The sequence below is a fragment of the Metopolophium dirhodum genome, chromosome 7 (genome assembly GCF_019925205.1).
Source record: "Metopolophium dirhodum isolate CAU chromosome 7, ASM1992520v1, whole genome shotgun sequence".
Lineage (NCBI taxonomy): Eukaryota > Metazoa > Arthropoda > Insecta > Hemiptera > Aphididae > Metopolophium > Metopolophium dirhodum.
In genome coordinates this window covers 20,564,648-20,591,321 of record NC_083566.1, presented here as the reverse complement: position 1 = coordinate 20,591,321, position 26,674 = coordinate 20,564,648, and the positions used below count along the sequence as shown (strand labels likewise).

Here is a 26,674-nt window from a genome sequence, read left to right as displayed (position 1 = left end):
AATAGCTACCACAGCGAATCGGTTATGACTTTACGACTTTATGAGTCAAGCCAATACGCGTATGTATATTATGTAATATTAGATCAAAATTCATAGGTCGAGCATATTAGATTCTAATAATTAGAACATATAAATGATACATCATAATATTTAGCTGCTGCTTATACCAAAAGTTTGATTTTGTGATAGCAGTGCCGCTTTTGAAAACGATTAGAATTTTGTCTATTACAATATAATATTATGTTCCTATTATTATATCGACGTTTCGATGATCACTACCGCAGTGCACTCGTAGACCGTACATTAATGTAAGTACCTATTTATAGCTGATTTATAATTTTTTTCATATCATGTAATGTACTTACCGAAATCTGGTCATAGAATACTAGTATTCTATAATCTGGTTTAGATTTTAATTAAAACTATTTTTTTTTTTTTTATAGTTTATACGTCATTAATCCAAAGGACTATACCATAAGTAGGTAGTAATAAAATACGGCTATTGGCTACATGCCTACATCCCACATACATATTATTACCATCACAAAAATACAAGATCACATTTTTTAAGAAATTGAACGCAATAATAATAATTTTTTTAACGATTTATATTAGGTACTGAATCAAGACCTTAACATTTAGTACAAGGTTAACTACTCAGATTAATCTGACCAAAATAATTTAGTTACCTAGTTGAAATAGGTATCTACCATATATTGAAGGGGGCTTGAAAGTTTGAATTCAATTTTTCTATATATACAGTGTAACAGAAAGAACTGACTTTTGGAATAACTTTTGTTCTAATCAATGTTTTTAAATTTTTTTGTTTAAATAAAATTTATAACCACTTGCTACACGTGTAATAAAAAAAAAATATTTTTATTTTTTAATACTAAAAATAAAAAATTTTAAATTTGATTTGAATTTTTTTGAATAAATTTAAAATAGCCAATTTGTGAATCTGACTATAAGAACGATTTGGATGGTAAAAACATTTATCTAAGTCAAGTAGTTTATTTTTTAGAATTTTTTTAAATATCAATATTTTTTTGATTTAATTAATTTGGAACGCAATAAAAATTGGAAATTGCTAACATGGGTACTTACACATATATACAAATTCTGATATTTTTAAGACCATATTTTTTAATACTTGAGATTTTTGTACCACTTAAAGAATAAGGATGATCCTGTGTTAAAAAATTTACAAAATACATAATAAATTATTATATATAGGTATGACGTCGGCATATATATATAAATTATTAAATAAACTCATTCAAATATAATATTAAATTAATTGAAAACACCCAAAATTTAGGTATAAACATAATTATAGGTATGTATATATTATACATTGTGTATTTGTACCTATATAGGCAGGGCCAGATTTAAACTTTAAGCGGCTTAGGGCAAAGAAGATTTTGATGTCCCTGGGGCCTGGTCGGCCCATAATGAAAATTTTATACTTACCAGTTACCGTGTATATAATATACAATAAAATCTAGTAAATCTATAAATAAATATTTATATTAATTCATAATTTTATATCAATTCATACAGTTATGTGTATAACCTGTAAATGTAAGTATATATATAATATATTATGTTTATACAAAATAATCTAAAGCTAAAAAGTGTTTGATTAAAAATGAATATAAATATATTTTATCAACTATCAACATTTACAAATCTGATAAATTTGGTACTTTCCTAGACTTTTTTCTCTCCAAAAGTGCAAAGTCATCTATAATAATATTATCAAATGACAAACTGTCCATAACAGCCACTTTCAATGCTCTTTAAGATGGTGTTCTTACTTCCATCAAGTTTCATAATGGGTCGATTCATTTTAATTGTTAAACAAACGAAGCTAAGCGTGATCTCCTGAGTTCTGAGGGTAAATTAGCTATGTTATGCACTTGTAAAATGGAGACAACAAATGCCTGTTATATCCTCTTAAAATGTTGAATTCGAATGTCTATGAAAAAATGTTACACGCAACATACCTTAGTAGGTACCTACTATTTATACACTAGTTATCCACAATTATACCCAGCGATTTATGATGTAAGAGTCTCCTCAAATATTTAATATTATTCTTATTGGAGTGGGTATTTCCTAGTTGAATGATAATGTTCTAATCAATCAGTATTTTCGAAAAATATAAAATATTTTTAAGCATGCAAACAATTATTTTGTTACATTTGACCTAGTTAGTAAGTTAGTTTGTAAATCAAAATATGTATACATTATTATAGTAACACAGAATAGCTTAAATGTAATCTAATCTGTGATGATAGTAACAAACTGACATTTTTAAAGTATCAAAAATAATGAAAAACAATCAATTTAAATATTAAATATTACATAACGTAATAGTAAATAATAATAGTTATGTCAGGTGTTGATGTAATATGCTCAACAGGATTAGGTGAGTTTACAATAGGAATAGGATGAGCTGAGAGACATTCTTGGGTTCAAGGTTGAGTATTTCGGCTAGGTAACCAATATTAGTAATTTTCTTCTTTCCTGGTCATATATTCTATATTTAGTTTGAAAATGTTTTACTGTAAGGGAGACTCTACAGCACTTAAATTACCTAATGTTTTTTATTCTATTTGGTGGTCTTAATTCCATAAAATAGGTTAATAATTCATCTCATTTTGTTTGCAATTTTTGCTCATATTAGATTAAAATATTATTTAAGAACTAATTATTATTGATTGATGATATTTTAATATCATAAAACATGTATTTATACATTTTTATTTTAAAGATGTAGGTCATAAACTCATAAATAATATGTAAAATATTGCAATCGATTTAATTTATTTTCAAAAAAATGTATAAAGTATAAAAAAAACTAATAAACAATAAAGGATAATTTGGCAAATCCATTTACATTTCGATTCAGTTGTATACAATATTCACCATAATATAATTATAATTTATAAATATACATATATATATAATACATAATAGTAATAATATAAAAATAATAAAATAAAACTCATTTAATTTAATCATTTAAAAATTCACCTAAACTATAGCCACCCACTTACACAATTAACCTTTACTACATAACAACATCGTAATAACAGAATCTAGATAACAATATTAGTATTGCATTAAAATGTTTGATTTGTCACAAATTTTGAATTTTCTTAGGTAAATGAGTACTATGATGAATTTTGATATTTATGCTTATAAATTTGATTTTAAATAAGGTTTTAAATACTTATGAAAAGATTCGTTGACAGGCTCTTGATTTAATGGACTTTTATTTGCGTCTTCTATTAGACGCTCGTAGACATTTCCATCGTAAACTCCTAAAGCCGATCCCAGTATTTCATCTCGAACATCAAAACTATCGACCAAACCAACTGCATTGGGTCTAATTTGTTTCAAACATTCTTCTAACAGAGACTGTATGGAAGGAACATCACTTGGTTTTAGATTTGAATACTAAAAAATAATTTTATTACACAAATCAGAACAATATTACAAAACACAAAACTTAATAAATTAAATGAGATTTACTTGAAGAAAATCACCCATCTGATTAAGCATCCAGTGAGCACATACTAATTTACATAGCTCTGTTAGTACTTTCATTAATTCTGAAGACAAATGTACTGTTTTAACTGTTGTAATAAAACTCTGTATTACAAATGCTCTACAATGTGCCTAAAACAAACAACAATTAAAGAAATGTTTTGGTAGAACCGTAAATGAATTAATGTTTTAAGTTTCCAAAAATCTGATTTACCAGTCACTCCCTTTTTTTTAATCAATTGTATTATTATTGTATTACTACAGTCTACAGTACAATAGTACATATCTAGCACATACTATAATATCTATAGAAATAAATAACTATTTACAGTTTACAAATTAAACTTAAATTATAATTAAATTTCGTAAAAGATTAGTATGAAATATGAATTATCAATTTTTGTACCAAATTTTGAATTAAAACTGACCGACAATATATCTATTCAAAATTATAAATCAATTTATTAAGTGTCAGATAAATTACACTGAACCAACATTAAATTTTTTTTAATTACTTTACAAACAATTATCAAACATTTCTAAAAATACCCAACAGCTATGCATATGTTAAAGATAAAATATAATCAGTAAACTTCATAATTAAAATGACTATAACAATTAACTCTAACAGTTCCAGATCTACTTTAATATATTTTTTAACATTTCTCATTAAAATATATTATCAGTAAAAAAATTTGATTTCCTAATATCCATATGCATAGTCAATTTATGTATCACAAAAGGCATAGTTTAACATGTTTTATGTGACACATACTTCACTATGCATACGGGTATTAGTAGACATATATCTATAGTTAAATTGGAACAAATAAAAATTACTTCTGTTGCTTTCGATAATTTTATAGTGGTTTCATTCCAAGCATCTTCTTGAGACATCCCAGAATTGATTAGTTGATTAATAGCAAAGTAACAATTCTCAATTTTACTAAAAACAGGTTAATGATATTAGAATATTAGATTTAGATTAATTTAAAAATAAAATTTACCTTCCAGCAACTTGTAAGAATGCGTTGCCAATACAATCCAAATCTGTGATCCAGTTCCTACGTCTTAAGCTTTTGAAATTACTTAAATACAATACAGTTTCAGTTAATTTTAGTCCAGATTTTGCATCTTGACAGGCTTTCATCAAATACCTTCAAAATTGAAATTAGTTAATACCGAATAACAACTATTAGTTGTTAAACGATTCTGTTTGTGCTATAAAGATATGAAATATAGTTTTTTTAATAACCTAGTAAGTAAACTTTTTAAAATACAATCTTAATTAAAATTAAGTACATATTATAGTGATTGAGTTTCATTAAATTCTATGCCAAAGAATCGTGTAAAATGTAATTTGTTTTAAATTACTAATTCTTTATATTACTATTTAATAGAGTACATTTATTCAAATTTCTTTAATAACACCTTAAAAGCATTACCTAGCTGTTTGTAAAAGTAGCACTGTGTTTTCTCCTTCATATGTTTCAGCAGCAGATGCCATTGCGTACATATTTGGGAAATTACTACAATTCATATATCCATGACCTCCGCAAGCTAAACGGCATGTTGTTACTGCAACAGCAGCATCAGCTGTACTAACAGCTTTTAAACAGCAAGCCATTGCATGTAACTAAATATATAAAATTAATGTTTTATTTAACATGTAAAAAGTATTTTAGAAAGAGGTGGATTTTGAATTACTAGTTAGGATTAATACAATGGCATTTAAATTAATTTCACCTCAGGTAATCGTTCTAAATCTCCTTGTTCTAATTGTGAAGTAACATCATTGTACACATCCCAAAGCCATGATGCAGCAAATTTGTATGCTAAGCTAATGGCAATAGCTGGGAAAATTTTATACTGTTGTGTTTGGTAATCTAAAATTTGGGGTTCACCAGCACTAAAAAATAGATTAAAATTGAATTATTAATTAGCTTTAATGTTAAATAATTAATATTTACCCTGGTTTGAGTTCTGATTGCCTTCTGACACAGCTATATCTAGTTGCAATTATTGCAGCTTTTGATATATAATTTGATACTAAATCTCTAACAATAACTACACGTACAAAAATCATGGTACCGTAAGTTAGTTTATCGTTCACTGACTTTTTATAAGTACCATCCTTAAAAAAAATAAACGAGTTAACAAATAAATAAATAAATTATTTTAATAGCAATTTAAAATTAAGAATTTTTTAACACCATTTAAATATATTATGGGTACATAATAATATTGAAAAATATTTTTCCCTCATCAAATATTTATTTTTATTTTTACTACTTTAGTTATGACTAGAGCCCGGAATCATATGCATTTGCATATTTTTCCTAAGTGTATGAACGTCTAGGGGGTTTTAAAATGTCCACGGTTCATATTACATGGAATTTAAACACAACATTTTACATTGCATATTTAGAGGATTATTGCATATTTGTTCATAAATGTATATAACATGCATATTTAATGGGTCTTTAGTAAATTAGCTATTTTAATTTAAGATAAATACATTTTAGTAATTTTAAAGGAAAAAAAATAATCGTTGACAGTGTTTCCTGGAAGAATATTGTTATATTGTGATGTTTGCAATACTACATGAGATCGTAGCACGTATAGTTAAGGTATTAACAACAATAAATCACATACACCCGCGTTCCGGCTTACTATATGTTATTACTTCGACATGCTCAACAAATAAGGCAGTAACTCAATTTTACAACTTTTTTTTTATAAGTATAATATTTACAGATGATTTTAGTTTATTTTTATTTTGATTGTCTATTTTTTAAGTTCTCTGAGAGTTTTAGGCATTGTATTTTAAGCAATCAGTAATATGAAAAAATGAAGATTATAAAATATTGTATTTTGATTTTTGAAGTAATACAATTTTAGTTATATAAATATTTTTTATTTCTGATAAAATATCTAGAACCTACTTTCCTTGAAGTAAAAGTGTGTTTTTTTTTTAAAAAAACCACATTCAATAATGTATAGCATATGGCATATAATTGCATATTTAGCCACTTTTTCCTTGCATATTGGCATCATATTTGACACTTTTTAAATGCATATATAGTTACAACTTAGTTATGACTTATGAATTACTTCTGAGTTCTCAGTTACAAAATATTTAAGTACATTGGTTCATTATACATATTAATGGGTCTATGAATCCAACTATAATATAATATTAATATATACCTTCAAAACTTGGGCATTTTTCATCAACATATTCATTCTGGGTATTCTCACATTATCGAATGCTAAATATCCATTATTAGTTGAGTTCATACCTAATTTGCCACCAATTTCACCAATTTTTATGCCTGATACCACAGTAATAAAAAAAGTGTAATTATTTAAATCATAATTTAAATAATTTTTAATTAATTATTATATTATTACCAGGCATAGGGTTCCATGTTTCCTCGTCTCTGAGTTGAACTATAAATGGGTGGATTCCATGACATTTTCCTTGGGTGTAAAGTTGAGCTATTACAACTGCATAGTTACAGGTATGTCCAACTAAAAATTTAAAACTGTTTAAGGTTACTGTTAATTAGGTAAATTAAATTTTAATAACTTACGTCCACCGGGCCACCATTTATACGATGTTAATGTAGGACTATTCAAAACAAATTCTTCTGTAGCTGGATCATAAGTACAAATTGTTTCTAAGCCTCGAATAAATGTTCCATGACCGAGTTCAGTCTATATAAAATATTGAAATATTTTTTTTTAAACTAGAAAAGCTAAGAACCTTAATAGCAAAATACCTGAGCATAAGTGCCTATAATCTGATTGCTAAAAGCTCGACCAACCCATTCTCCTTGTTGCTCCAAGGTGCCCTGACCCATAATTGTTGGTATAAACATGACATAATGTACTGCAAAAGGAGAACCATCTTTAATTATTGCACTACCCACTGATCCACCTAGAAGTGACCTGAAATAACATCAATAATTATAAACCATAATTACATATATGTATTTATTTCATACTTATAAACCTCCATCGAATTGCTACCACTATCACCACTTTGTTGCCATTCATTGACTTTTTTGAATAAAATACAACTTTTACGCACAGCTTCTTCATAACGTTCTTTGTGACTTAGGTATTCCATAGGAATTTTATCTTTCAAATTCAGATCGGACAGAAAAAAGGATTCTATGAATTTTTTTTTAAATGAGAATATTAATATGTTAATTTAATGTATTTAACAATTAATTAACCACAAACCAAGTTTTCTTCTACTAAGTGTTTTATTAGCATCTCCATCCAAAAAATGTGTAAGTTCCTCTGTGTTAAATGTACACTTTAGGCGTTCTTTCCGCAGATCCTCATTGACTTTAGGATTCATTTTAATTCAAAAATCCGTGATCGTTACCTATGAATAAAAACAAAATAATTGTTCTAAAATAAATGGACTTATTTTTACTATTTTAAACAGAAAATGTATACAGTTTTAAATTTTACAAATTCAAATTAAGTGCTTTAAAAAATGGAACTTTTGATTTCATACAGTAAAATGTGTGTAAAAAACTTAAAGAAACTCGATACGATGAATGTTATGACGACACGATGAAATTGTTGAGAGAATGTTCAATAAAGAGGGAGAAATAGAAAATAATATGTTTATGCAAACACTGCGAAATACCGGTCCTAAGAGTGCTCGACAATATTATTAAAACGCGTCGAAATGATGATAACGGTGATGATGATGTAATGATGATGATGACGATGATGGTTGAGTGCAGTGACGAAGTTGAGAAAAGAGAGGATGACTATACTTCTATTACTATTACTAGATTTTTTTTCGTCATAATACTACACCAATTATTGCGCAAACAAGTTTACGTAAATAAAAATTGGAAGTGGTCGGTTTCCAGTGGGTCACATTAACAGTCTATAGTCGATCTCATAAATATTAAATTATTGTACGCAGTAGGCATTAACAAAATATTTATTTATAGTATCTATTTACGCCTATAAAAATAATTACTTTGTAAATAATTTATAATATTCCCATTGTTTATAAATAGTGAATACTTTTACTAGACACTACTACACTAGTATTTATAATGAATAATATGACGTATTGTAAATCATTAATAAGTTTATCATTATCAGAACTTAGCGCTAAAAAAAAAGATCAAAGAACAACAAACTACAAAGTACAAATCTGTTATCTGAGCAATCAACAGATAACAAATAAGTAACAACAATCAACAACCCTAAAAATATTATTATCAATTATCATCATCATCATTCATCGTCACTTCCGTTTCCGTCTTGCACATAGAGTAATATTACTCTATGGTCTTGCAGCACCACATAACCACAGAACCACAGAATAGATAAATACAGAACCCATCATCATATTATTACAATATTAGAATATTACCTATATTACCTATATCTTAAATCGTGCGCAGCACTTAGCCACCTGTTTAGTCATGGACTCGGGCACAAGGTTATATTGTTATAACTACCTTTCTCGAGCAGCAGCTTGAAGAACAAATCTGATAGGACATCGAGTTTTTGATCTGGCCATCTATAATACGTAATAATAAATAATAAATAGATAAGTTTAAACCTACACTATAGTAATAGTATAGATGTATATAGTACAGATGTAAAGTATCCCGTTCTTACGGTACCTCTGACCAATCATTTAATATTCCGGTAAACTTGAAACATTTCACTATTACTTAGGTAAATAATTATGGTTTTTAATTTGAAAATATTTTTAGTAATTGTTTAGCTATTTATAGAATAACATTTAAAATTTTTAAATTTTGTAGTGTGAGCCTGATTTGGGCATTTTGAAGCCTTAGGAAAAATAAAAAAATGCGGCCTCTTGTCAACACAATAGTAGCGTATCTAGCCCCTCACACACATGAGTTGTATTTAAAACAAATGAATAATTACAATTTACTTCTTAATTATCACAAACAAATTTACAAAGTTATACATTTTTTATCCCTACAGATTTCTTATACCTATTAATTCATATATACATACATACCTATAGTAAAAATTCAATTTTTTTTTTATATTAATGATTGTAAAAACAATAGATTTGTATTTTAGTATTATTAATAAGTTATTTGATAATAATATAAATACTTTTCTTGCTTTTTTTGAAAGAAAATTAATTTATTATGTCATTAAAGTTTAAAGAACATCGTTTTCTATCAATAGTAAACCTAAGTTATCAAGTATTTCTTGAGTTAGTGTTGATTTTAATCTTGTTTTAATCCTCTTCACTCTTCAGTTAAATTTAGTATAGAAAATGACCTTTCACTACTACGATTGGTACTTAGTACCATGAATTAAGATATACCCATGGCTTAAATATTTAAACCATGGATATATCTATATCTTAATTCGTGCTTGATTGGAAGCACACGTTCCTACATGGAATTGATAAAAATATCCTTAAATAATAGTTTGTATGTTTGGAAATGTTTGATGAATTTTAATTTCATACAAATGCTGAAATGCTTGGTGATTATGTGGATTCTGCTTACACTGGTTAACTAAAGTTACATTTTACGCTGATATAAGGATTAATTATTTTATTTTTTTTTTTAATATTAATTGTTGCTTATATTTATTCTATACGAGATGGAAGTTGTATTCTAAAAAAAAAGGGTTCATACAAATTCAAGGCCCACTAATAACGGAGTTCATAGGCAGTTGTCTAATGACTAATGGTAAATATGGCTCTGACGAGGTTCCTCGTAAGTTAGAATATTGATATTAATTAATAACCATTGAATATTTATTATAAATACTATTGTATGTTATTATTACTACTATATAATTCTATTATACTAATATTATACTACAACTATTATAATATACTATTTATAATCAATAATGGTTGTACCTATAACAATTTAAAAATATTAAAACTATAAAGGAGTAATATTTTTCATAGTAATTAAAAAATTTAATTTTAACAAAACTGTGTATTTTAATATCTATTCAAAAAATTACAATTTTAGTTATTATTTATGTCATATACTTATATTTTTATAATTCAGTAAACAATAATCTAGGGCAGTGGCGTAATTAGGAATTTGGTTTGGGGGGGGGGGGGGGGAGGGATATACGTTTTTAGCAAACATGAATGGTCATTATCAATACTTTGATCAAAATGTTAACGGTAAAAAAAAAGTTTTGGCGGGATCCATCCCCCTAATCCTCCCCCTAATACGCCCCTGATCTAGGGACTTGTTGTCATCGAATAAATTACTATTTTCTATACACAAAACAAAGACGTATATACATCTTATTAAATAAACGATGCTACATGGGGGCCAAGCAATGTGTATACAGTACGGCTCCCAATTCCCATGTAGTGATTAACTAAGAAAAAAAATACTTCCAAAATGACGATTCCCGCAAATTCTTTTTTTCACCATCGTTCTTAATTCGTTAAAATACGTATGTTTAAAAAAAAAAATTAGTGGGTAATTAAAGTGAATCTATTCCTTTTCCTCAGTATATTGCTTAGCGTTTGCGTTTCTATACCAATTTTGTTTAGAAATGTCCCCAGCCTACTGAATAATACACATGTTGTGTAGAACACTTGTTTTCCAGGAAGCAACATGCCAAAGGCGGCAAGGGGCGAGTGCCATAGCACCCTAGCACCCCCTCTGGATCCGCGCCTGAATATATTATATTTCAGAGTACAATGATACGTTTCTATAGTATGAATAGTATGATATACACCTCATATTAATAAAATATTAAGGTTTTTCAGGCAAAATTAAATATGTATTAAAAATTAAAAGTTATGGAAAGCCTGGGGGGCATGGCTAAAGTGCCTCCCCTCTTAGAGCGGTGCCTGATATATTATTATATTATAAATATAAATATATTACAATATAGAATATAATATCACTTAATCATTAATCACTAATAAATATATTTTAAAAGCGCGGTTAAAAATTATAACATCTGGTACTATATAGTTGATTTGTTCATTACTTGGCGCGTATATCTCATATTACAACAGCTGTTCTATGGTTTAATGTTTTACCAGTGTCCAGTAACCATTAACCATAAAAATAAGTTCGGAACCTTTCACAAAAAAAAAACTTTTAGATAATAGAACATTAAACATTTAATCTTTTTAGAGTTTTCTGTGAAATATTGAATTATAAATATTACTATTTTAGACTATGTCGTATTTTCGTATGATCTCGAAACTACCCAGTTCCGGACACCAGTATATTAATTATCAATAATTGTCAGCGACCGTGCGTCCGTGCTTTCAAATTTTATTGTCGCATCTGCATCAAACGATCAAACTCGTGGGTAAAAATTATTGACTTGTGTCGCTGTCGTACATTTTGTGTTTAAATCCATAGTAAATATCCGACTTTCGTTGTCACAACAATCAATTAAATCGATTGATAAAAATACAATAACATCATTCATAACCCATCCATTAAACTCGGATATCACTACATAGTGCGTCAGAAATTAAATTTTTTGTAAACGAGAGAACGGTAGTCCGTTTGAAATTCCCCTTAGGATCGTCGGGATTTCGACGACATGTCTGTCAAGTATGTCTTGGTGTCTGACGAAGAATATGGTGAAGCGGTCGAACTGCCACTTGAGGACAATGGTACATTACTGCTGTCTACGTTAACGGCCCAGTTTCCAGGGGCTAGTGGTCTTAAGTTTCGCACTGAAAACAATGTTGTCAGAGGCGTTCGGTTGGCTGACTTCCGATTCCATGTGCCTGACAACGAATGGGGAAAGACACCTTACTACTGTGTTTTCCCTAAAGGTAATTTCATAGTATTACAAAATGTACAACAATGTTTTTAAATTTTTTTTATTTCATCAAATATCTTGTCAACCTTTATATTAATAATCTACTTAACTGAGCATGTAGGTAGGTACATATTAATTAAGTCAAATTATCCTAACTACTTATAACGATTATGGGCATTCCCTAAGAAGCAAATGTATCTTAGGGATGCTTGCATACATGTATGTACTACATATTATAATATACTATAAATCGCAGAGCTGTAGACAATTTTATTGAAATTTATTATAAAATATTAATTATTTAATATCTTGAACATTTAAGTCTAAAAATCTATTATTTCTTTTAGAAAATGTATTAAATATTTTTATATTACTTAATATATACATACTATGAATGCAGTATTTAAAATATGCCATTAATATTAATATTATTGTTATTTATTTTCATTAAAGTTGAATGCAAAATTTAACAATTAAACAAAAAAATGTTCTTTAATCTCATCTGAGTTTTTCTCAAAACACACATCATTTTTATATTTTGGTTTATACACTTAAGAAGACGTCACATCCGCACGTGTCGTCTTCGTCTTACAAATGTATAACATAGCTAAAACTGTTTTGCGCGGGAAAATTTTTCTCGCACCATCTTTGTAGTAGAACTACCAAATTTTCAAAACACATAAAGAAAAACTTTATCTGTGCAATTATATTTTATTTTAATAGCACTATCCAATCCTTTTTTAAAAGCAAATGAAAAAACAAAAAAACAAAATGTTTAGAAGCAAATAACTTTAATTGTATTTATGTTATCTAAAATATAGGCACGCTGTTGCATAGATAATATTCTATGTTCAGACATTTTGGAGCCACTACTACAAACACAGAAAGATAAAAGTTGTCCAGCGCAAAACATTTTTTGTTATGTTATACATTTGTTAGATGAGACAGCACATGCGGGTGTGACGTCCTCTTAATTAATTACTACTTTCAAAAATTATACTTGAGTATTAATATTGAAAAAAAAAGTTAATGTTTAATAATTATTGATATCATTGCCCAACACTAGATAATAGAAAATTTATGTTCTTAGTGATGGAAAATATTTGATTAATAATTTTTTTTTGATAGGTAGATCTATTTACTTAAAAATTATCTGCTTCACCTACAGCAAATACTTACACCATTGCTTTAGGTCGTTTAGGATAATACATTTATCTAATATAAATAATTTGTATTATTTATTTAAAACCTACATAAATAAATAAATATGTGATTATTATTTTAAGTATATGTACTATAATAATGTAAGTATACCTTTATAAATTTAAAATTTTATATTTACCTATAATTTTACTATTTTAGTTGAAAATAAGCGAAAGATTGATGATAGTGTAGAAAATCCAACTGCTAAAACCAAGAGATTAGAGACAAAATTGAAATGTTCAGACTTAGTTGTCTTAAATATACCATACACTTATGATGAACAAAAATTAAAAGAATACTTTGGTCAATTTGGAGAACTACTTATGTTACAGGTAATAATTAAATGATCTAAAAAATGCATACATGAACATAATTTATCTTGTGCATAACTATCTGGAGGGGAGAAGAGAAATATTTTATTTTTGAATTTTAAAATTACACAATTATTGAATAATATTATAAATAGAGAGAAGAATATACATTTGTTTATGGTATTTACAGATATGGTTAAGGCCAGTGTTTATTTCAGGGGAGTGACTGGAGGAGAATTACCCCCCTCCCCCTCTGGAAAAAAATTATACCATCCCAAAAATATATTTTTACTTTCCTTCATCATAGGATACCACCTTGAAAATGTACAATACTCCCCGAGATAGAAGGTCTGAAATAAACACTGGTTAAGGCTTATGATGGAATTGGAAGCAAGGGGCTAAAGCCTAAAGATAAGTAGAATTAAAACCGAGATAATTGTGTTTGATTTTGAAGGATTTAAGTATTTGAAAAGTTTATGGGGCAATGCTTGTGATGAAGATGGGAAATAATGCAGTGTATGAAGTGAATAGGTTACAGTGTATATCCTAAATATGTTGAATAAAATAAAAGGTTTTGAGGATTTTGTGTGGATGGATGAAGTAGAGAGAAGTATTTTGTATAACAAGATGATGATGTTGAGATTAAATGGTAAATTGTATACAGCAGTTGTCAGGCTACAATCATGCCCATGGGGTATGCCAATCATGACTACAACATGTATGAATTGGAATGTTGGTCAGTGGACAATAAAACAGAATATAAAGTGAGCGTAGCAGATATAAGAATGCTAAAGTAGATGTGTAGAATGACTAGGAAGGATATAAGAAGAAATTAATTCATTAAGAGTAGTATAAAAGTTGAAAGTGATGGGCGAAAGGAAAGAAGATTATTATTGAATAGTGTCTTACACATATATCATTATAGCTAATAATATTTATCTATTATTATTATTATTATTATTCTATAGATAAAAAGGGATAAAAATGGACAATCTAGAGGATATGGATTTTTAAGATATACTAACTTAGAATCACAAGTAAGAGTTCTTTCTCAGCGTCACAAGATTGATGGTCGTAATTGTGAAGTTAAGGTTCCAAAGTCTAAGGTGAGATAAACTTAGTAGATTATACAAACTTTGAATATTTATTTAAGTATTTATATAATTTAGGAAGGTAATGGTTCAGAGCTTTCTGGAAAAGTATTTGTGGGTCGTGTGACAGAAGATTTAACAGCTGATGACATTCGTGAGTATTTCAGCAAATTTGGAGAAGTCATCAATGTGTTTGTACCCAAAAATCCATTCCGCGGATTTGCATTTGTAACTTTCCTTGATCCTGAGGTAGCTGCTAGTTTATGTGGAGAAGATCATATCGTTAAAGATGTTTCGGTGCGTGTTTCCGAAGCCGCCCCAAAACCACAAGCTCCCAAAAATCGTCATCAAACTCCCCCACCTAGTGAACCCTGGGAGCGTTCTAATAATCGCCATAATGACAATTATCGAAATTGGTATCACTCACAACATGATAATCGGGGGAGTGTAGACATGCCTAATCTACAGTCGTTGGGGATTAATGGTCAAGACAGCTATAACCCAATGTTGCCTTTGAGCCCAGCTATTGTTGCTGCTGCATTAACGCAAGCTGCTGGATGGAGTCTAGCTAATGGTCGTATGATGCCACCACCACCGCCTCCTAGTGGAAACAATCAATGGTCTCAACATGGTCTCAACTCTCAACGAAATAACTATAATAACAGGAAACGTTCTAATAATGATTACAATTCATCAGGCAATCGCTAAAAAAGATAATGGTAATATAATACAAAGTTAAATGAATAATATCAATAACAATTTATTTACTATCCTTAAACCATACCAGTTTTTCTAACGTATTCAATATGTACATTGTACATACATGATTATTACAAATAAAAAAAATTAAATGGCTTATGTTTTGTAGTTACAATTTTGTTCCAGTTGAAATGTTATTAGAATAATGATTAATTTTATTAAAATACAACTTGTTTTGATACAGAATGTGGCATAGCAAAAAAAAAAAAAAAAACCTTATTTACTGGACAAATTAACTTATTAATCAAAATTTAAAAAGTAGATTCACATTACACGCATATGAATAGGTATATGTAAAAACCATTTTTTTATGCATCAGAGTATGTATTAAATATATACTTATAGGTACTTGTGTATTCTTTGTTTATAAATCTATTTATTGTTACTACTATATAATTGTTAATTTAAGGATTATCTTAATATTAATAGAATGCATATTTAAATTATTAATTATCCCTTGGTGGTACGAATGAACTTACAAATGGTATGAACGTATTTGTATGACATTATTTGATTGGAAATTATACTATCTCATTAAAACATTTAATAATTGTGTTTTACTTTGTGCCTGAACACATGGTAATACAATATTATATACAGAAAAAAAAAATAGTTATACTTTCAATAGAAGTTTTATTATGTGTCTGTATGTCTACTGTATAGACTGGATTCTTTTTGTAACGCAATGAAAATATGGATGGTATTATGGCTTTCAATATCCACAATACAGTTATTTTACCTTACATAATTATTAATTGTACTACCAGCTAATTTTTTTTTAATATTCAAGTGTCATGTACTTCTACGTTTTCTGACAATTGAAAAATATTTGTTATTTTCTTATATCTAAATTTGCTATTAGTTTTCAATAAAATTATGTTATATTATATTATACTATATTATATTATATTATATTATACAGTCGTAAAAATATTTTAACCAAACCTATTTGAAAATAAAATGAAGTCTTAAAATACAATGTCATAATATATGTATAATGTATATATATATTTATTTGTTTGTCTTTCCCAATAGTTGACTGTATCAATGTTTTCTATAATAACATGTATGCATAAAATATAATCAACTTCCAAAATATTGATTCTGGTTGGTTATTTGGTCAATTAGTTATACTACTAATATTTGACTTATGTTTAATTTATTTAAAACAAAATTATAAATATGATGGTTTTTATCTTTCATTTGAATAAAATTACATTATAACAGTTATTATTCTAATAAAATCTAATACACAATTGAAAATCAATAATATACAGTTTGAGTCAGAGTATTTTATTTCATTCATGTTTTTAGTATATCTCAATTACAGTGATAATTGTTAATTTAAAAAAAAAACGTGTTCATTGGGTATGAAGTATGTTATTTAGCATGATTGCCATAATCCTCCTTGTATATATAATTATTTCGAGTCTGACTGAATGAACGATAATTTAATTGTGATTGTTATCATTATTGTCATAGACTATTTTGTCTGCCGGCAATGAATAAGTTGTTTCATTTTAACCTTTTTTAAATGTATGCAAAATTATCTGCCTGTATGGAGTGCTCGGTTTAAACTTTAAACATTGAGTTAAATATGTCTTACGATGTCAAAGTGGAGTAATGTGATAATTATTTGTTGCTGAAAATATAAAATTGAAATGAAATTCGGTCTATAATATTGTCGAATAGCTGTCAATCTGTGTCCGTGAATGTATTCAGCAAACGGAACATCTTCAATGTTTTGTAAGTATGTATGTTTTCATGTGTGTTAACTCAGATTCTCGATTATGTATAATTTTTGTTTTGTTTATTTTACCAGCATGTATTTTTTATTTTTATCCTGTTTATATAGTTGAGCATTGAAATATATTGGACATATTGATCAGCTTACATGTAAATTAATTATGATTTGTTCTGTTTGGTTTACAAATAGGTATTTTTTTATTTATCCAATGCAAAACCATTTTTATACAAGTATTATTATTATTATAATTTAAAATTGTATAAATCATGTTTTGTTTATTAGTTAGTATAGTTAATGTTATTAATTCATTTCAGCATTACGTGTGAAATTTACCAAATGTATCTGACAGCCAAATTTTATCAAACAAATGGTTATTCAATAAAAACTGAAAAATGCCTCGAAGAAGTAGAATCCAACAAGTAAATTTAAATTTTATGCAGTTTCACATTTTAAAACAGATTTACTGTTAACAATCTGTTAGTTAAAGTTTAAATAAGTACTCACGGTTTTTATTTTTTCTAGGAAATGCCTTTGAATTGAAAGAATAGTTATTGTAACCAAAAATCCTTGCTAATAACATTTTATGAAAGGTTAGTACTTTTTTTAATGGTTATTTATTTTATGATTTAAGAACACTGATGTATATCATTTTATATTTTTGCTAAATTTTGATAACTACAATATTTAAACAAACTAAAATCCAAATAGGCTTCCAATGATAAAATAAATGTCAGGCCTAAGTGCGTAATCTTTTGACTAGTAAATAACATGGAGCTTACTAATAATTATGGAATTATTACATTAGTGTTTAGATTTATAGGTTTATTGAAAACGATCAACACCTATAGTTTTAAGCCTTAACCACGAGTATCATAGATAGTCTTAATGATAGTGTGAATTTGAGACTAGAGGAGATCAGGTCTGAATTAAGAACTCTAAGGGCCAATACAGAATTGTGGACCAAGTCAATGAAAATAAAATGCAATACTACTCTTATGCTTGTTTGAACATTTTAATACGGCATACACATAACTTAATAAACACAAATAAAATAGTTTGACAGTTTCTTAAAATGTAATATTTTTCACTGTAAAAAATTAAAAAGCATAAATTATTTCAATATAATCTTTGGCTGGCAGTTATGGGCTTTTTACATATATATAATCTTTATGGGACAAACTCCCTCTTAATCCAGGCTAGGAAAAGATCAGATACTATCAACCATAAGCGCTCAAATAAGAAGCAGAAGTACATATTATTTTAAACTTCTTTTACAGGATGTAAGATTATTCAAAGAGCAACAACAACAAATCGTCCCGAGCGAGGGATAAGTTCAAGGCACTAGCAAGCAGATATTCTTTTGTGGATTATGGACAAAACTGAGAGAATAATTGTATGATACAGGAACGATGCATTGCTAGAATGAAAAAAAAAGGTTTGGAAGGCCTTGTAACTGTATTGAACTGTACAAGTTATTTTTTGTTTTTGTTTTGTGAGAGACATTATAATTCATAATATATAATAAGTTAAATATTTGTTTGACTTCTATTATTTGAATTTTCTACTGTTCTTCAATCCATTCTACTAAAAAATTAAATATCACTGTAACTATCATGTTTGCAATAGACGGAATATGGATCTGTTGGAATAAATAACTTATTAACAATAAATAAATAATTATAATATAATTCAGTGACTTACTGAACTAGTGATTAACTACCTTTATAAATATTTATTCAACAATTTTCCATGTGCAATGTTTTACTATTTTAAAAACATAATTATTCAAGTATTTAAAAATCTTTATAATGTTGGTAACCAAATTATACGTAATAGTGTTTATCATTTTACCATTTACCAATTACCAAAATTTCCATCCGAGAGAAACCGGTGAAGCAATGTGAGCAATGTATAATCACACTTCACAGGCATATAAACTAGTTTTATAATACTACTATGTATGTAGGTAGTATTATACTAGTATGTGAATAATATAGAATTTATTATCGATAGTAGTGGTACTTAAATCCAAGTTGTGTAACCGTATATATGGTTCATTGCATGGGCGTAATAGTATACGGAGTGGGCGACGGGCTATTTCACTATTTCAGAAAATTAATTGATATTACGGATCCGTAATGAACTATTCTTGCTGTTCTCGGTACTTATGGCCTATCTAGATTCGCCCAACTGTTTCATATCTCGGGTCTCGGGAGTTACCCAGCTTGCAACTAGTATTAATTGATATAATGATATAATATTAGATAAAATGTATATGACACGCATACGATAATGTCTGATTTGGACAGTGCATTTTCTGTTCGCTGAATGGAAAAAGAATTTTCCAACGCTTCATCCTCAAACTGTTCCGGTGAAAAGGATAATTTTCAATGCCGATGGAAGCGCTGGAAAACGACATTTTTCCAAAATCTATGTAAAGGAAATTTTTATGAATTTCCAACTCAAAATAATTTACACATTTTCGTGATTTTTACGTATTTTGTCAAGATTTGGATTTTAAATGCTTATAAAAACGCTTGCCAAGTCATGGATCGGCATATAAACTTTCTTGATTTTCAATTTTTAGAAATTTATTAACTGATATTACACCCAAGCGGTATAACAATTTGAATCCAGGAAAATTTCTGTGTGAACAGGCCCACAAAAAATCATTTTCATTTAGTGAGATAAATCTCCGAAACCGAATGGCGGATTTCGTTGTTTAGGATCTTGTTAGATTCACATTGGTTAGGAGAAGTGCAGTGAAGATTTTCAAGATATCTTAATTCTTAGTTGTCTTACATAAAGATATATATAGACATATAGTAATATTACTAATTACTCCATAGTCCATGATAGACCTATGACAAATTATAATTTATTATGATATATTATAATTGTCATGGATAGACGTCCTAATACCTATAACCTAAGTTATACAATATGTATTACTCTATATTCAATATTGTTCTATGATATAGATTATAGACTCAAGAACAGCTGTCGCACAGTATTACTTTCGCATTGTATTGGTCACACTGTCTTCCATTAACAGTGGATAATAATAATAATATAGGTCTTTAGTCCTTACTCTTCATAGATAAACAACGATCATCATCATTAGAAGGTTTGTAGTTATTTTCTGAATCCACATTAATAAAGATTAACATATTTTTCCCAATTTCTCTCACCAAACCTACCGATTCTAGATTCTCCTCCGGGTCATCAGAAACTGTGGAATGACAAAAACAGCGAATATGAAAGAAATTCTGCCAGCGTTTCCGGAAGAAAATATCGGTAAGCGAATGTCCGGAATAAAAGGGCGTGTACCTCCGGACAATATTCATCACGAAGACTCGTTTAAACAATTTTTTGGGACTTGTTTATGTTCGCAGATATGTTTGCCGCCACCAGCGTTCTGCAGCAACAGGCGGCTGAAATAAGGAACCTGAACCCCAATTGGTCTTCTTATTTACAGTAAAGTTATTTTATTTGATATCACCCAATGTGTGTGTGTATGCCTATTAGCCTAAACTTAACTCGGTTGCAGGTCTCAAATGATATCACAAGACGTGTTTGATTTCATCAGTGCCTACGATGTGACCGATACCAAAGGCCAATTTTTAAATGACAATCGTCAACAGTCTGCAAAGGCCTTCTTCAGTCTATTGGAACATATCTCTAAGGAATCGACAATACAATATGTACTTGTTTTGATTGATGATCTGTTGACCGTGAGTTGTTTCTTTCTTATTCTGTGCTCTGACCAAATCATTGGTCGAATGTAATCAACAATATGGTTAAACTAATTTTTTTTTCAAACATTTAATCTCACAGGAAGACCGATCACGTGTGGAAATCTTTCATGAATATGCTCTTAAGAAAAACGAACCAGTGTGTGGTAATTTTTTGAACCTGTTGAATGCTGCAGATGGGTTCATAAATAACATGTCTGCTCGAATTATAGCGAAGTTTGCATGTTATTCAACTGATCTTATCAATCAAACTGATCTTCAATTTTACTTAAATTGGATTAAAGAGCAACTGCTATCTGCTGTAAGTCAACTTAAAACAAATATGAAACAATTAATCTAGTTAGTATACTTATGTGTGCTATTATACTTTTTTAACTAAAGTATTTCAACAAGGTTGGGACGTTGTTTGAGATATTTTCAAATTAAATTGTTTTATAGTATAGATAAACATCTAAATTAATATATTTATGACAAATTTAGTTACAATATTTTCGATACAAAGGTTGCCAAATAGAACTATTGAATCAATATGTATTTCTATACAGGTATATGTATATTGTATAGGTCACAGATCTCACCCGTAACTAAACTAGACTTACACCAAAAATATTTAGAATCAATTTACTTTTATTCTATGTATTTCATTATAATGATAAATGAGACATAATTATTTCTTAATATGGTATTTTAATTTCAAATTATTGATTAATGATTTTAGAACAATGAATACATGCAGTCGGTTGCTCGCTGCTTGCAAATGTTACTTCGTCGTGATGAATACAGAACTGCATTCATTTCTGTTGATGGTATATCTACTCTTTTGAGTATATTATCAGGGCGTGTCAATTTCCAAATTCAATATCAATTGATATTCTGTGTGTGGGTCATGACATTTAATCCACGCTTGGCTGAACGAATGAACAAGTTAGATTTCAATAAAAAAAAAATCTAAATTCAATAATTATTGACTAACCTGTGTTTTCTTTTGTACAGATTTAATGTTATTCCAATTTTGGCAGATATTCTTAGTGATTCTGTTAAAGAAAAAGTTACACGAATTATTCTTGCAGTATTCCGGGTAAATTTTAATTTATTAAATTAATTTAAAAAAAAAATTTCTAATTAATCAAAATTTAGAATTTAATTGAGAAACCAGAAGATAACACTACTTCCAAAGAACATTGTATTGCAATGGTCCAGAGCAAAGTTTTAAAACAACTTAGTATTTTTGAACAAAGGAAATTTGATGATGAAGATATTGTTGAAGATATACAATTTTTAAATGAACGTCTACAAGCATCTGTGCAAGATCTTAGGTATCATCATCAGAATCTTAATTTTATATAATTTAATGCAATTCACTTATTTTGTTTAAAACATTTTTATTTTACAGTTCCTTTGATGAGTATGCAACTGAAGTAAAATCTGGCCGATTAGAATGGAGCCCTGTGCATAGATCAGCACAATTTTGGCGAGAAAACGCATCTCGTTTAAATGAAAGAAATTATGAACTTCTACGTATCTTAGTGCATTTGTTGGAAACAAGTAGAGACCCACTCGTTTTAAGTGTTGCTAGTTTTGATGTTGGTGAATATGTAAGACATTATCCACGTGGTAAACAGTGAGTATAAAATATCATATAATATTTAACTTTTATTATAACAAATTTATTTATTTCATATTACCGAATCTTCTTTAATATTTTACAGCATTATTGAACAGCTAGGAGGAAAACAACTTGTTATGCAACTGTTATCACACGACGATGCAAATGTGCGTTATGAAGCACTATTAGCTGTACAAAAACTTATGGTGCACAATTGGTAAGATTTTAAATGATAAATTGTTGATTAATATTTTATTTTTCCTCGTTGATTACTTGATGATACCTTATAAGTTATAATTATAATTAATTCCAAGTATCTACTAACTTAGGTCCTTGAAAAAATTATTCATAATTAGGGCTCAGATTTTAAAGCACAATTAATAACAAAAAAGAGGATATAATTGTTTGAAGAAAGCAAAAAAAAAAGTATGACTAATTAACTTAAACTAAGTAAAAAATTGAAAAGTTAGTTAAAATTTAAAAAAAAAAGAATGTACTACCTTGTATTTTGCTAGATTTGCAACAAAAACAATAATAACTCAATAACCATTTAGTCCATATACTGGGTTTTACATTTCTTATTAATTAAATTACATTTTTTTTATAACTATTGTATAATAAACTATAACATATTAAAATGCCACAGATGGAATAATTGCAAAAAATCAAAAAAAGCATTTACATAAAAATAGCCGAAAAAAAGCAAAAATAAATTTGTTTATTTGGAATAACAATGATATGAAAAGATTTTATGTATACTAACTAGATGTCTATAGAAGTATATCCTTTAAAATTCGAGCCCTATTTATAATTATACATTAAACATGTTGACTGCTGGCGTCCACACAGTATCAGGGTATGAGTGAATTTTGTAGACGTGGGTGATTGCATCTTGTCATTATCTTATATCTATAGGCCATATGACCGTGAGTTGTCTGTCAAAAACACATTTATTTGTCAATGGAATTTTTCGTGCCATTGGACTGACAATTAATATTTTTTTTATGATAGTGTATAAGAGAACATTTTTCATCAAATAATATATTTGTGGCCTTAAACGGATTAAAAATAATAATAAAAAAAAATTTATTTATTCAAAATGCAATACATTGAAAATAGAGTCATTTAACTCAAGGGGAACCCATGGTAGGTAATGTGTTAAGATAATGTTAGCACACTATATTTTGTTTTCTCTTTCTGACCTACGTGCAACATAGCAAATTTGCTACCAGTATAACCAAGTTTGTAATTTTAATTTTAGTATCAGAGTGAATTAACCTTTTATAAAACTTAAAAACATTTACTGCATTTTCACATTAAAATTTTTATGATATTTGAATTTGTACATCATATTATTATTTGAGTATACTTGTTGTGACGCTAAAAAAATTTGTTAGGTTTTTATATGTATATAAATAAATAAATAGTTAAAAAATGTAATTACCAAAATCCAACATTGACAGTGTATGCTTGAAGTGTGAACTAGTTTAGTTTGTATATTTAATTATATAAATTTAAATGTTGACAAATTCATAAATTGCATATTAAATATTAAATATATTAATATTATCTTTAATGATATATTATATACTGACCATTTTTCTTGTACATAGTTTTATGTACTAAATTATTATGAAAATTCAAATTTTTTTTGTTTGATTACAATTTATACTAATATTTATTTGATTAAACGAGATTGATTTTATAATGAAATATTAGTTAAAAATAAAAATACAACTTTTTTAAATTGATTTAAATTAATATATTATTGATTTGATTTTTAATTTTTTTAGGGAGTATCTTGGTCGTCAGTTGGAGAAAGAACAGGGTACCAGTACAGACAGAACCACTGCTCTTACAGGAAAAGCTTAAAATAATTTATTCATAAATATACACAAAAAAAAATCCAAATAATAATGTACAGATGTTAAAGTTTTCATTTTGTAGATTCCTCATAAATACAACACTAGGTTGAAAAGATTAATATATGATAACTTCTTATTAAAGTTAATATATATATTTCTTCTTCTAATTTTATTATCTATGTATTATCATTGTTTCAATGCGGTATTTTGTGATTTATTGTTTTTTTTTTCCATATTTTAATTATACCATTAAATTAATGTAGTTGTTAATCATAGATATATACCTAAGCAATGTTATTAATTTGATCATTCCAATATAATTCAAAAAGTGAATTTATTAATAATATTTTTGTTCATTTCCTTTTAGTTTTACATTTTATCATTGTACTATACGATGTACGTATTATGTTTACAGTATTTATTTATTTAAATATGATCAATCTTTATTATGGATAAACATATAGATCATCAACATAATATTAACATTACAACAATAAATTGTGATAATACTGATGTAAGTGTATTAAAAAGTGTTATAGTACATAATAATAATTATTATATCTGTAATCACCAGTTTAATCAATAATAGTTATTGGCTGTTAAGGTCATCTAAATTATTTTTAATAATTACTGTTAAATTATAATATATTTGCAATGTTCAATAATTAAATATCATATATAGTTAATGGTTATATTACAATACTTTCACAGTATACAGCTGGTAACAACTGGATATCCCTATTGAATGCCCTATATAGCCAATGTGAGCTTCAGGATGAAATCTCATATACTATAACACAAATAAATAATATATTATTTTTTATTATGATTTCGAGACCGCATATACACACACATTTATATATTATAATATTACGTCTATTTTATGTTAAAAATAATTGCTATCAACCCTTTTAAGGCAGGTACATTTGTGGGATTTCCAATGATAATTAATCCCGATTAATAACACTGGTGGCGCCAGGACTTTAATCTAGGTAGGAATATGAGCTAATTAGGGGCTTTTTTTTTTAATTGAAGGAATTGCTTATGTTTTTCTCTTTCACATATTTATTTTAGACAAAATATAACAATATACGCAGTATTAAATACAGAAGAATCAAACAATTATCCACAATCACAGGCAATACACTCATACCAGTAGTTATAAATACAAGTAGGTTGGGATATTATTAGGCAAGGCTGGGCAAGTTAATGATTTTTTTTAACTCAGTTAAGTTAAGTTAATATGCACCAATAACAAAAAGTTATAAGTTAATACACACTTTTTGTTAACTTTTTATTAAGTTAAAAAAAAGTTTATTTGTTTATACAACGTATACTATAAGTGTACTTAATTTTTTTCCAACTCAAAACTTTATTATAGGATCTAGTGTTTTATACTTCATACAGTATTTCCATATAATTTAGATTCGAATGATATACATTTTAACTTTAAACAATTTACGATGCATATTTTTTAACATGAAAACGAAATAGACTAAAATAGTGAAATATAATAAAATTAAAAACAAAATAAATTAACTTACTTCTTAAAATGAAAAATTAACTCATTAATTTCACGTTAATTAAGAAAGAAATTTAGTAGTTAACAGTTAAGTTAATGAAAAGCCAAAAGTAACTAGTTAAGTTAAAAAGTTAAAATAAAATTAACTTTTTAATTTTTTAACTCGTTAATGCCCAGCCTTGTTATTAGGTATTATATAAAATCTAGTATATTATTATTGTTAATTACAAACTTTTATCTACCTACGGTGAACTTACAATTTGTGTTATTGCTTATGAAACATGACCAAATTAAAATGTTTGAGATCAGGGTCACTCATTTTCGGGTAGTCTAATAATAATAATTAATAACCATAATAATCTAGATTTCTAGACAGTTGTTCGATGAACATAATACATACATACACATAAGACTGGCAAATTTACAATAAATTATATTGTTTAGTATAA

At 27.6% G+C, this 26,674-nt stretch overlaps 3 protein-coding genes across 7 annotated transcripts; 2 read left to right on the top strand and 1 right to left on the bottom strand.

Moving 5' to 3' along the window:
* Positions 1 to 2,813: 2,813 nt before the first annotated feature.
* On the bottom strand, positions 2,814 to 8,723 carry LOC132949082 (probable peroxisomal acyl-coenzyme A oxidase 1). Of its 4 annotated transcripts, none has more exons than XM_061019855.1 (14): positions 8,573 to 8,723; positions 7,810 to 7,957; positions 7,569 to 7,737; positions 7,344 to 7,512; positions 7,155 to 7,278; positions 6,973 to 7,092; positions 6,769 to 6,893; positions 5,529 to 5,692; positions 5,305 to 5,467; positions 5,004 to 5,194; positions 4,566 to 4,715; positions 4,399 to 4,504; positions 3,544 to 3,690; positions 2,814 to 3,468 (listed from the first exon to the last, which is right to left on the bottom strand). In XM_061019855.1, exons 2-14 carry the CDS (start codon positions 7,928 to 7,930, stop codon positions 3,208 to 3,210), a joined length of 2,010 nt encoding a protein of 669 aa, XP_060875838.1. In that variant the 5' UTR covers positions 7,931 to 7,957; positions 8,573 to 8,723; the 3' UTR covers positions 2,814 to 3,207. The 4 variants fall into 4 exon arrangements, with proteins under 4 accessions (XP_060875838.1, XP_060875840.1, XP_060875839.1 ...); XM_061019857.1 differs by lacking the exon at positions 8,573 to 8,723 and adding an exon at positions 8,093 to 8,230; XM_061019856.1 differs by lacking the exon at positions 8,573 to 8,723 and adding an exon at positions 8,032 to 8,221.
* A 2,913-nt stretch (positions 8,724 to 11,636) lies between these two features.
* LOC132948841 (TAR DNA-binding protein 43-like) lies at positions 11,637 to 19,117 on the top strand. 2 transcript variants are annotated; one of them, XM_061019501.1, is made up of 7 exons: positions 11,637 to 12,379; positions 13,729 to 13,901; positions 14,849 to 14,986; positions 15,050 to 15,690; positions 17,792 to 17,896; positions 18,000 to 18,067; positions 18,755 to 19,107. In XM_061019501.1, exons 1-4 carry the CDS (start codon positions 12,142 to 12,144, stop codon positions 15,677 to 15,679), a joined length of 1,179 nt encoding a protein of 392 aa, XP_060875484.1. In that variant the 5' UTR covers positions 11,637 to 12,141; the 3' UTR covers positions 15,680 to 15,690; positions 17,792 to 17,896; positions 18,000 to 18,067; positions 18,755 to 19,107. The 2 variants fall into 2 exon arrangements, with proteins under 2 accessions (XP_060875484.1, XP_060875483.1); XM_061019500.1 differs by having other exon boundaries at positions 11,638 to 12,379; positions 15,050 to 17,896; positions 18,755 to 19,117.
* A 1,419-nt stretch (positions 19,118 to 20,536) lies between these two features.
* Positions 20,537 to 25,049, top strand: LOC132948838 (V-type proton ATPase subunit H). The gene is made up of 11 exons (XM_061019496.1): positions 20,537 to 20,604; positions 20,687 to 20,774; positions 20,873 to 20,954; positions 21,028 to 21,211; positions 21,315 to 21,533; positions 21,951 to 22,156; positions 22,226 to 22,310; positions 22,370 to 22,548; positions 22,626 to 22,853; positions 22,942 to 23,055; positions 24,632 to 25,049. Exons 2-11 carry the CDS (start codon positions 20,717 to 20,719, stop codon positions 24,708 to 24,710), a joined length of 1,434 nt encoding a protein of 477 aa, XP_060875479.1. The 5' UTR covers positions 20,537 to 20,604; positions 20,687 to 20,716; the 3' UTR covers positions 24,711 to 25,049.
* The last annotated feature ends 1,625 nt before the right edge of the window (positions 25,050 to 26,674 follow it).

Coding starts and splice junctions, on each gene's coding strand:
- LOC132949082 (XM_061019855.1), bottom strand. CDS start 7,930: ATGAATCCTAAAGTCAATGAGGATCTGCGGAAAGAACGCCTAAAGTGT. Junction 7,738..7,809: donor ACTTAGTAGAAGAAAACTTG/GTTTGTGGTTAA, acceptor AAAAATTCATAG/AATCCTTTTTTCTGTCCGAT. Junction 7,513..7,568: donor AATTCGATGGAGGTTTATAA/GTATGAAATAAA, acceptor ATGTTATTTCAG/GTCACTTCTAGGTGGATCAG.
- LOC132948841 (XM_061019500.1), top strand. CDS start 12,142: ATGTCTGTCAAGTATGTCTTGGTGTCTGACGAAGAATATGGTGAAGCG. Junction 12,380..13,728: donor CTACTGTGTTTTCCCTAAAG/GTAATTTCATAG, acceptor TTACTATTTTAG/TTGAAAATAAGCGAAAGATT. Junction 13,902..14,848: donor GAGAACTACTTATGTTACAG/GTAATAATTAAA, acceptor ATTATTCTATAG/ATAAAAAGGGATAAAAATGG.
- LOC132948838 (XM_061019496.1), top strand. CDS start 20,717: ATGACAAAAACAGCGAATATGAAAGAAATTCTGCCAGCGTTTCCGGAA. Junction 20,775..20,872: donor GTTTCCGGAAGAAAATATCG/GTAAGCGAATGT, acceptor TTATGTTCGCAG/ATATGTTTGCCGCCACCAGC. Junction 22,157..22,225: donor TTGGCTGAACGAATGAACAA/GTTAGATTTCAA, acceptor TCTTTTGTACAG/ATTTAATGTTATTCCAATTT.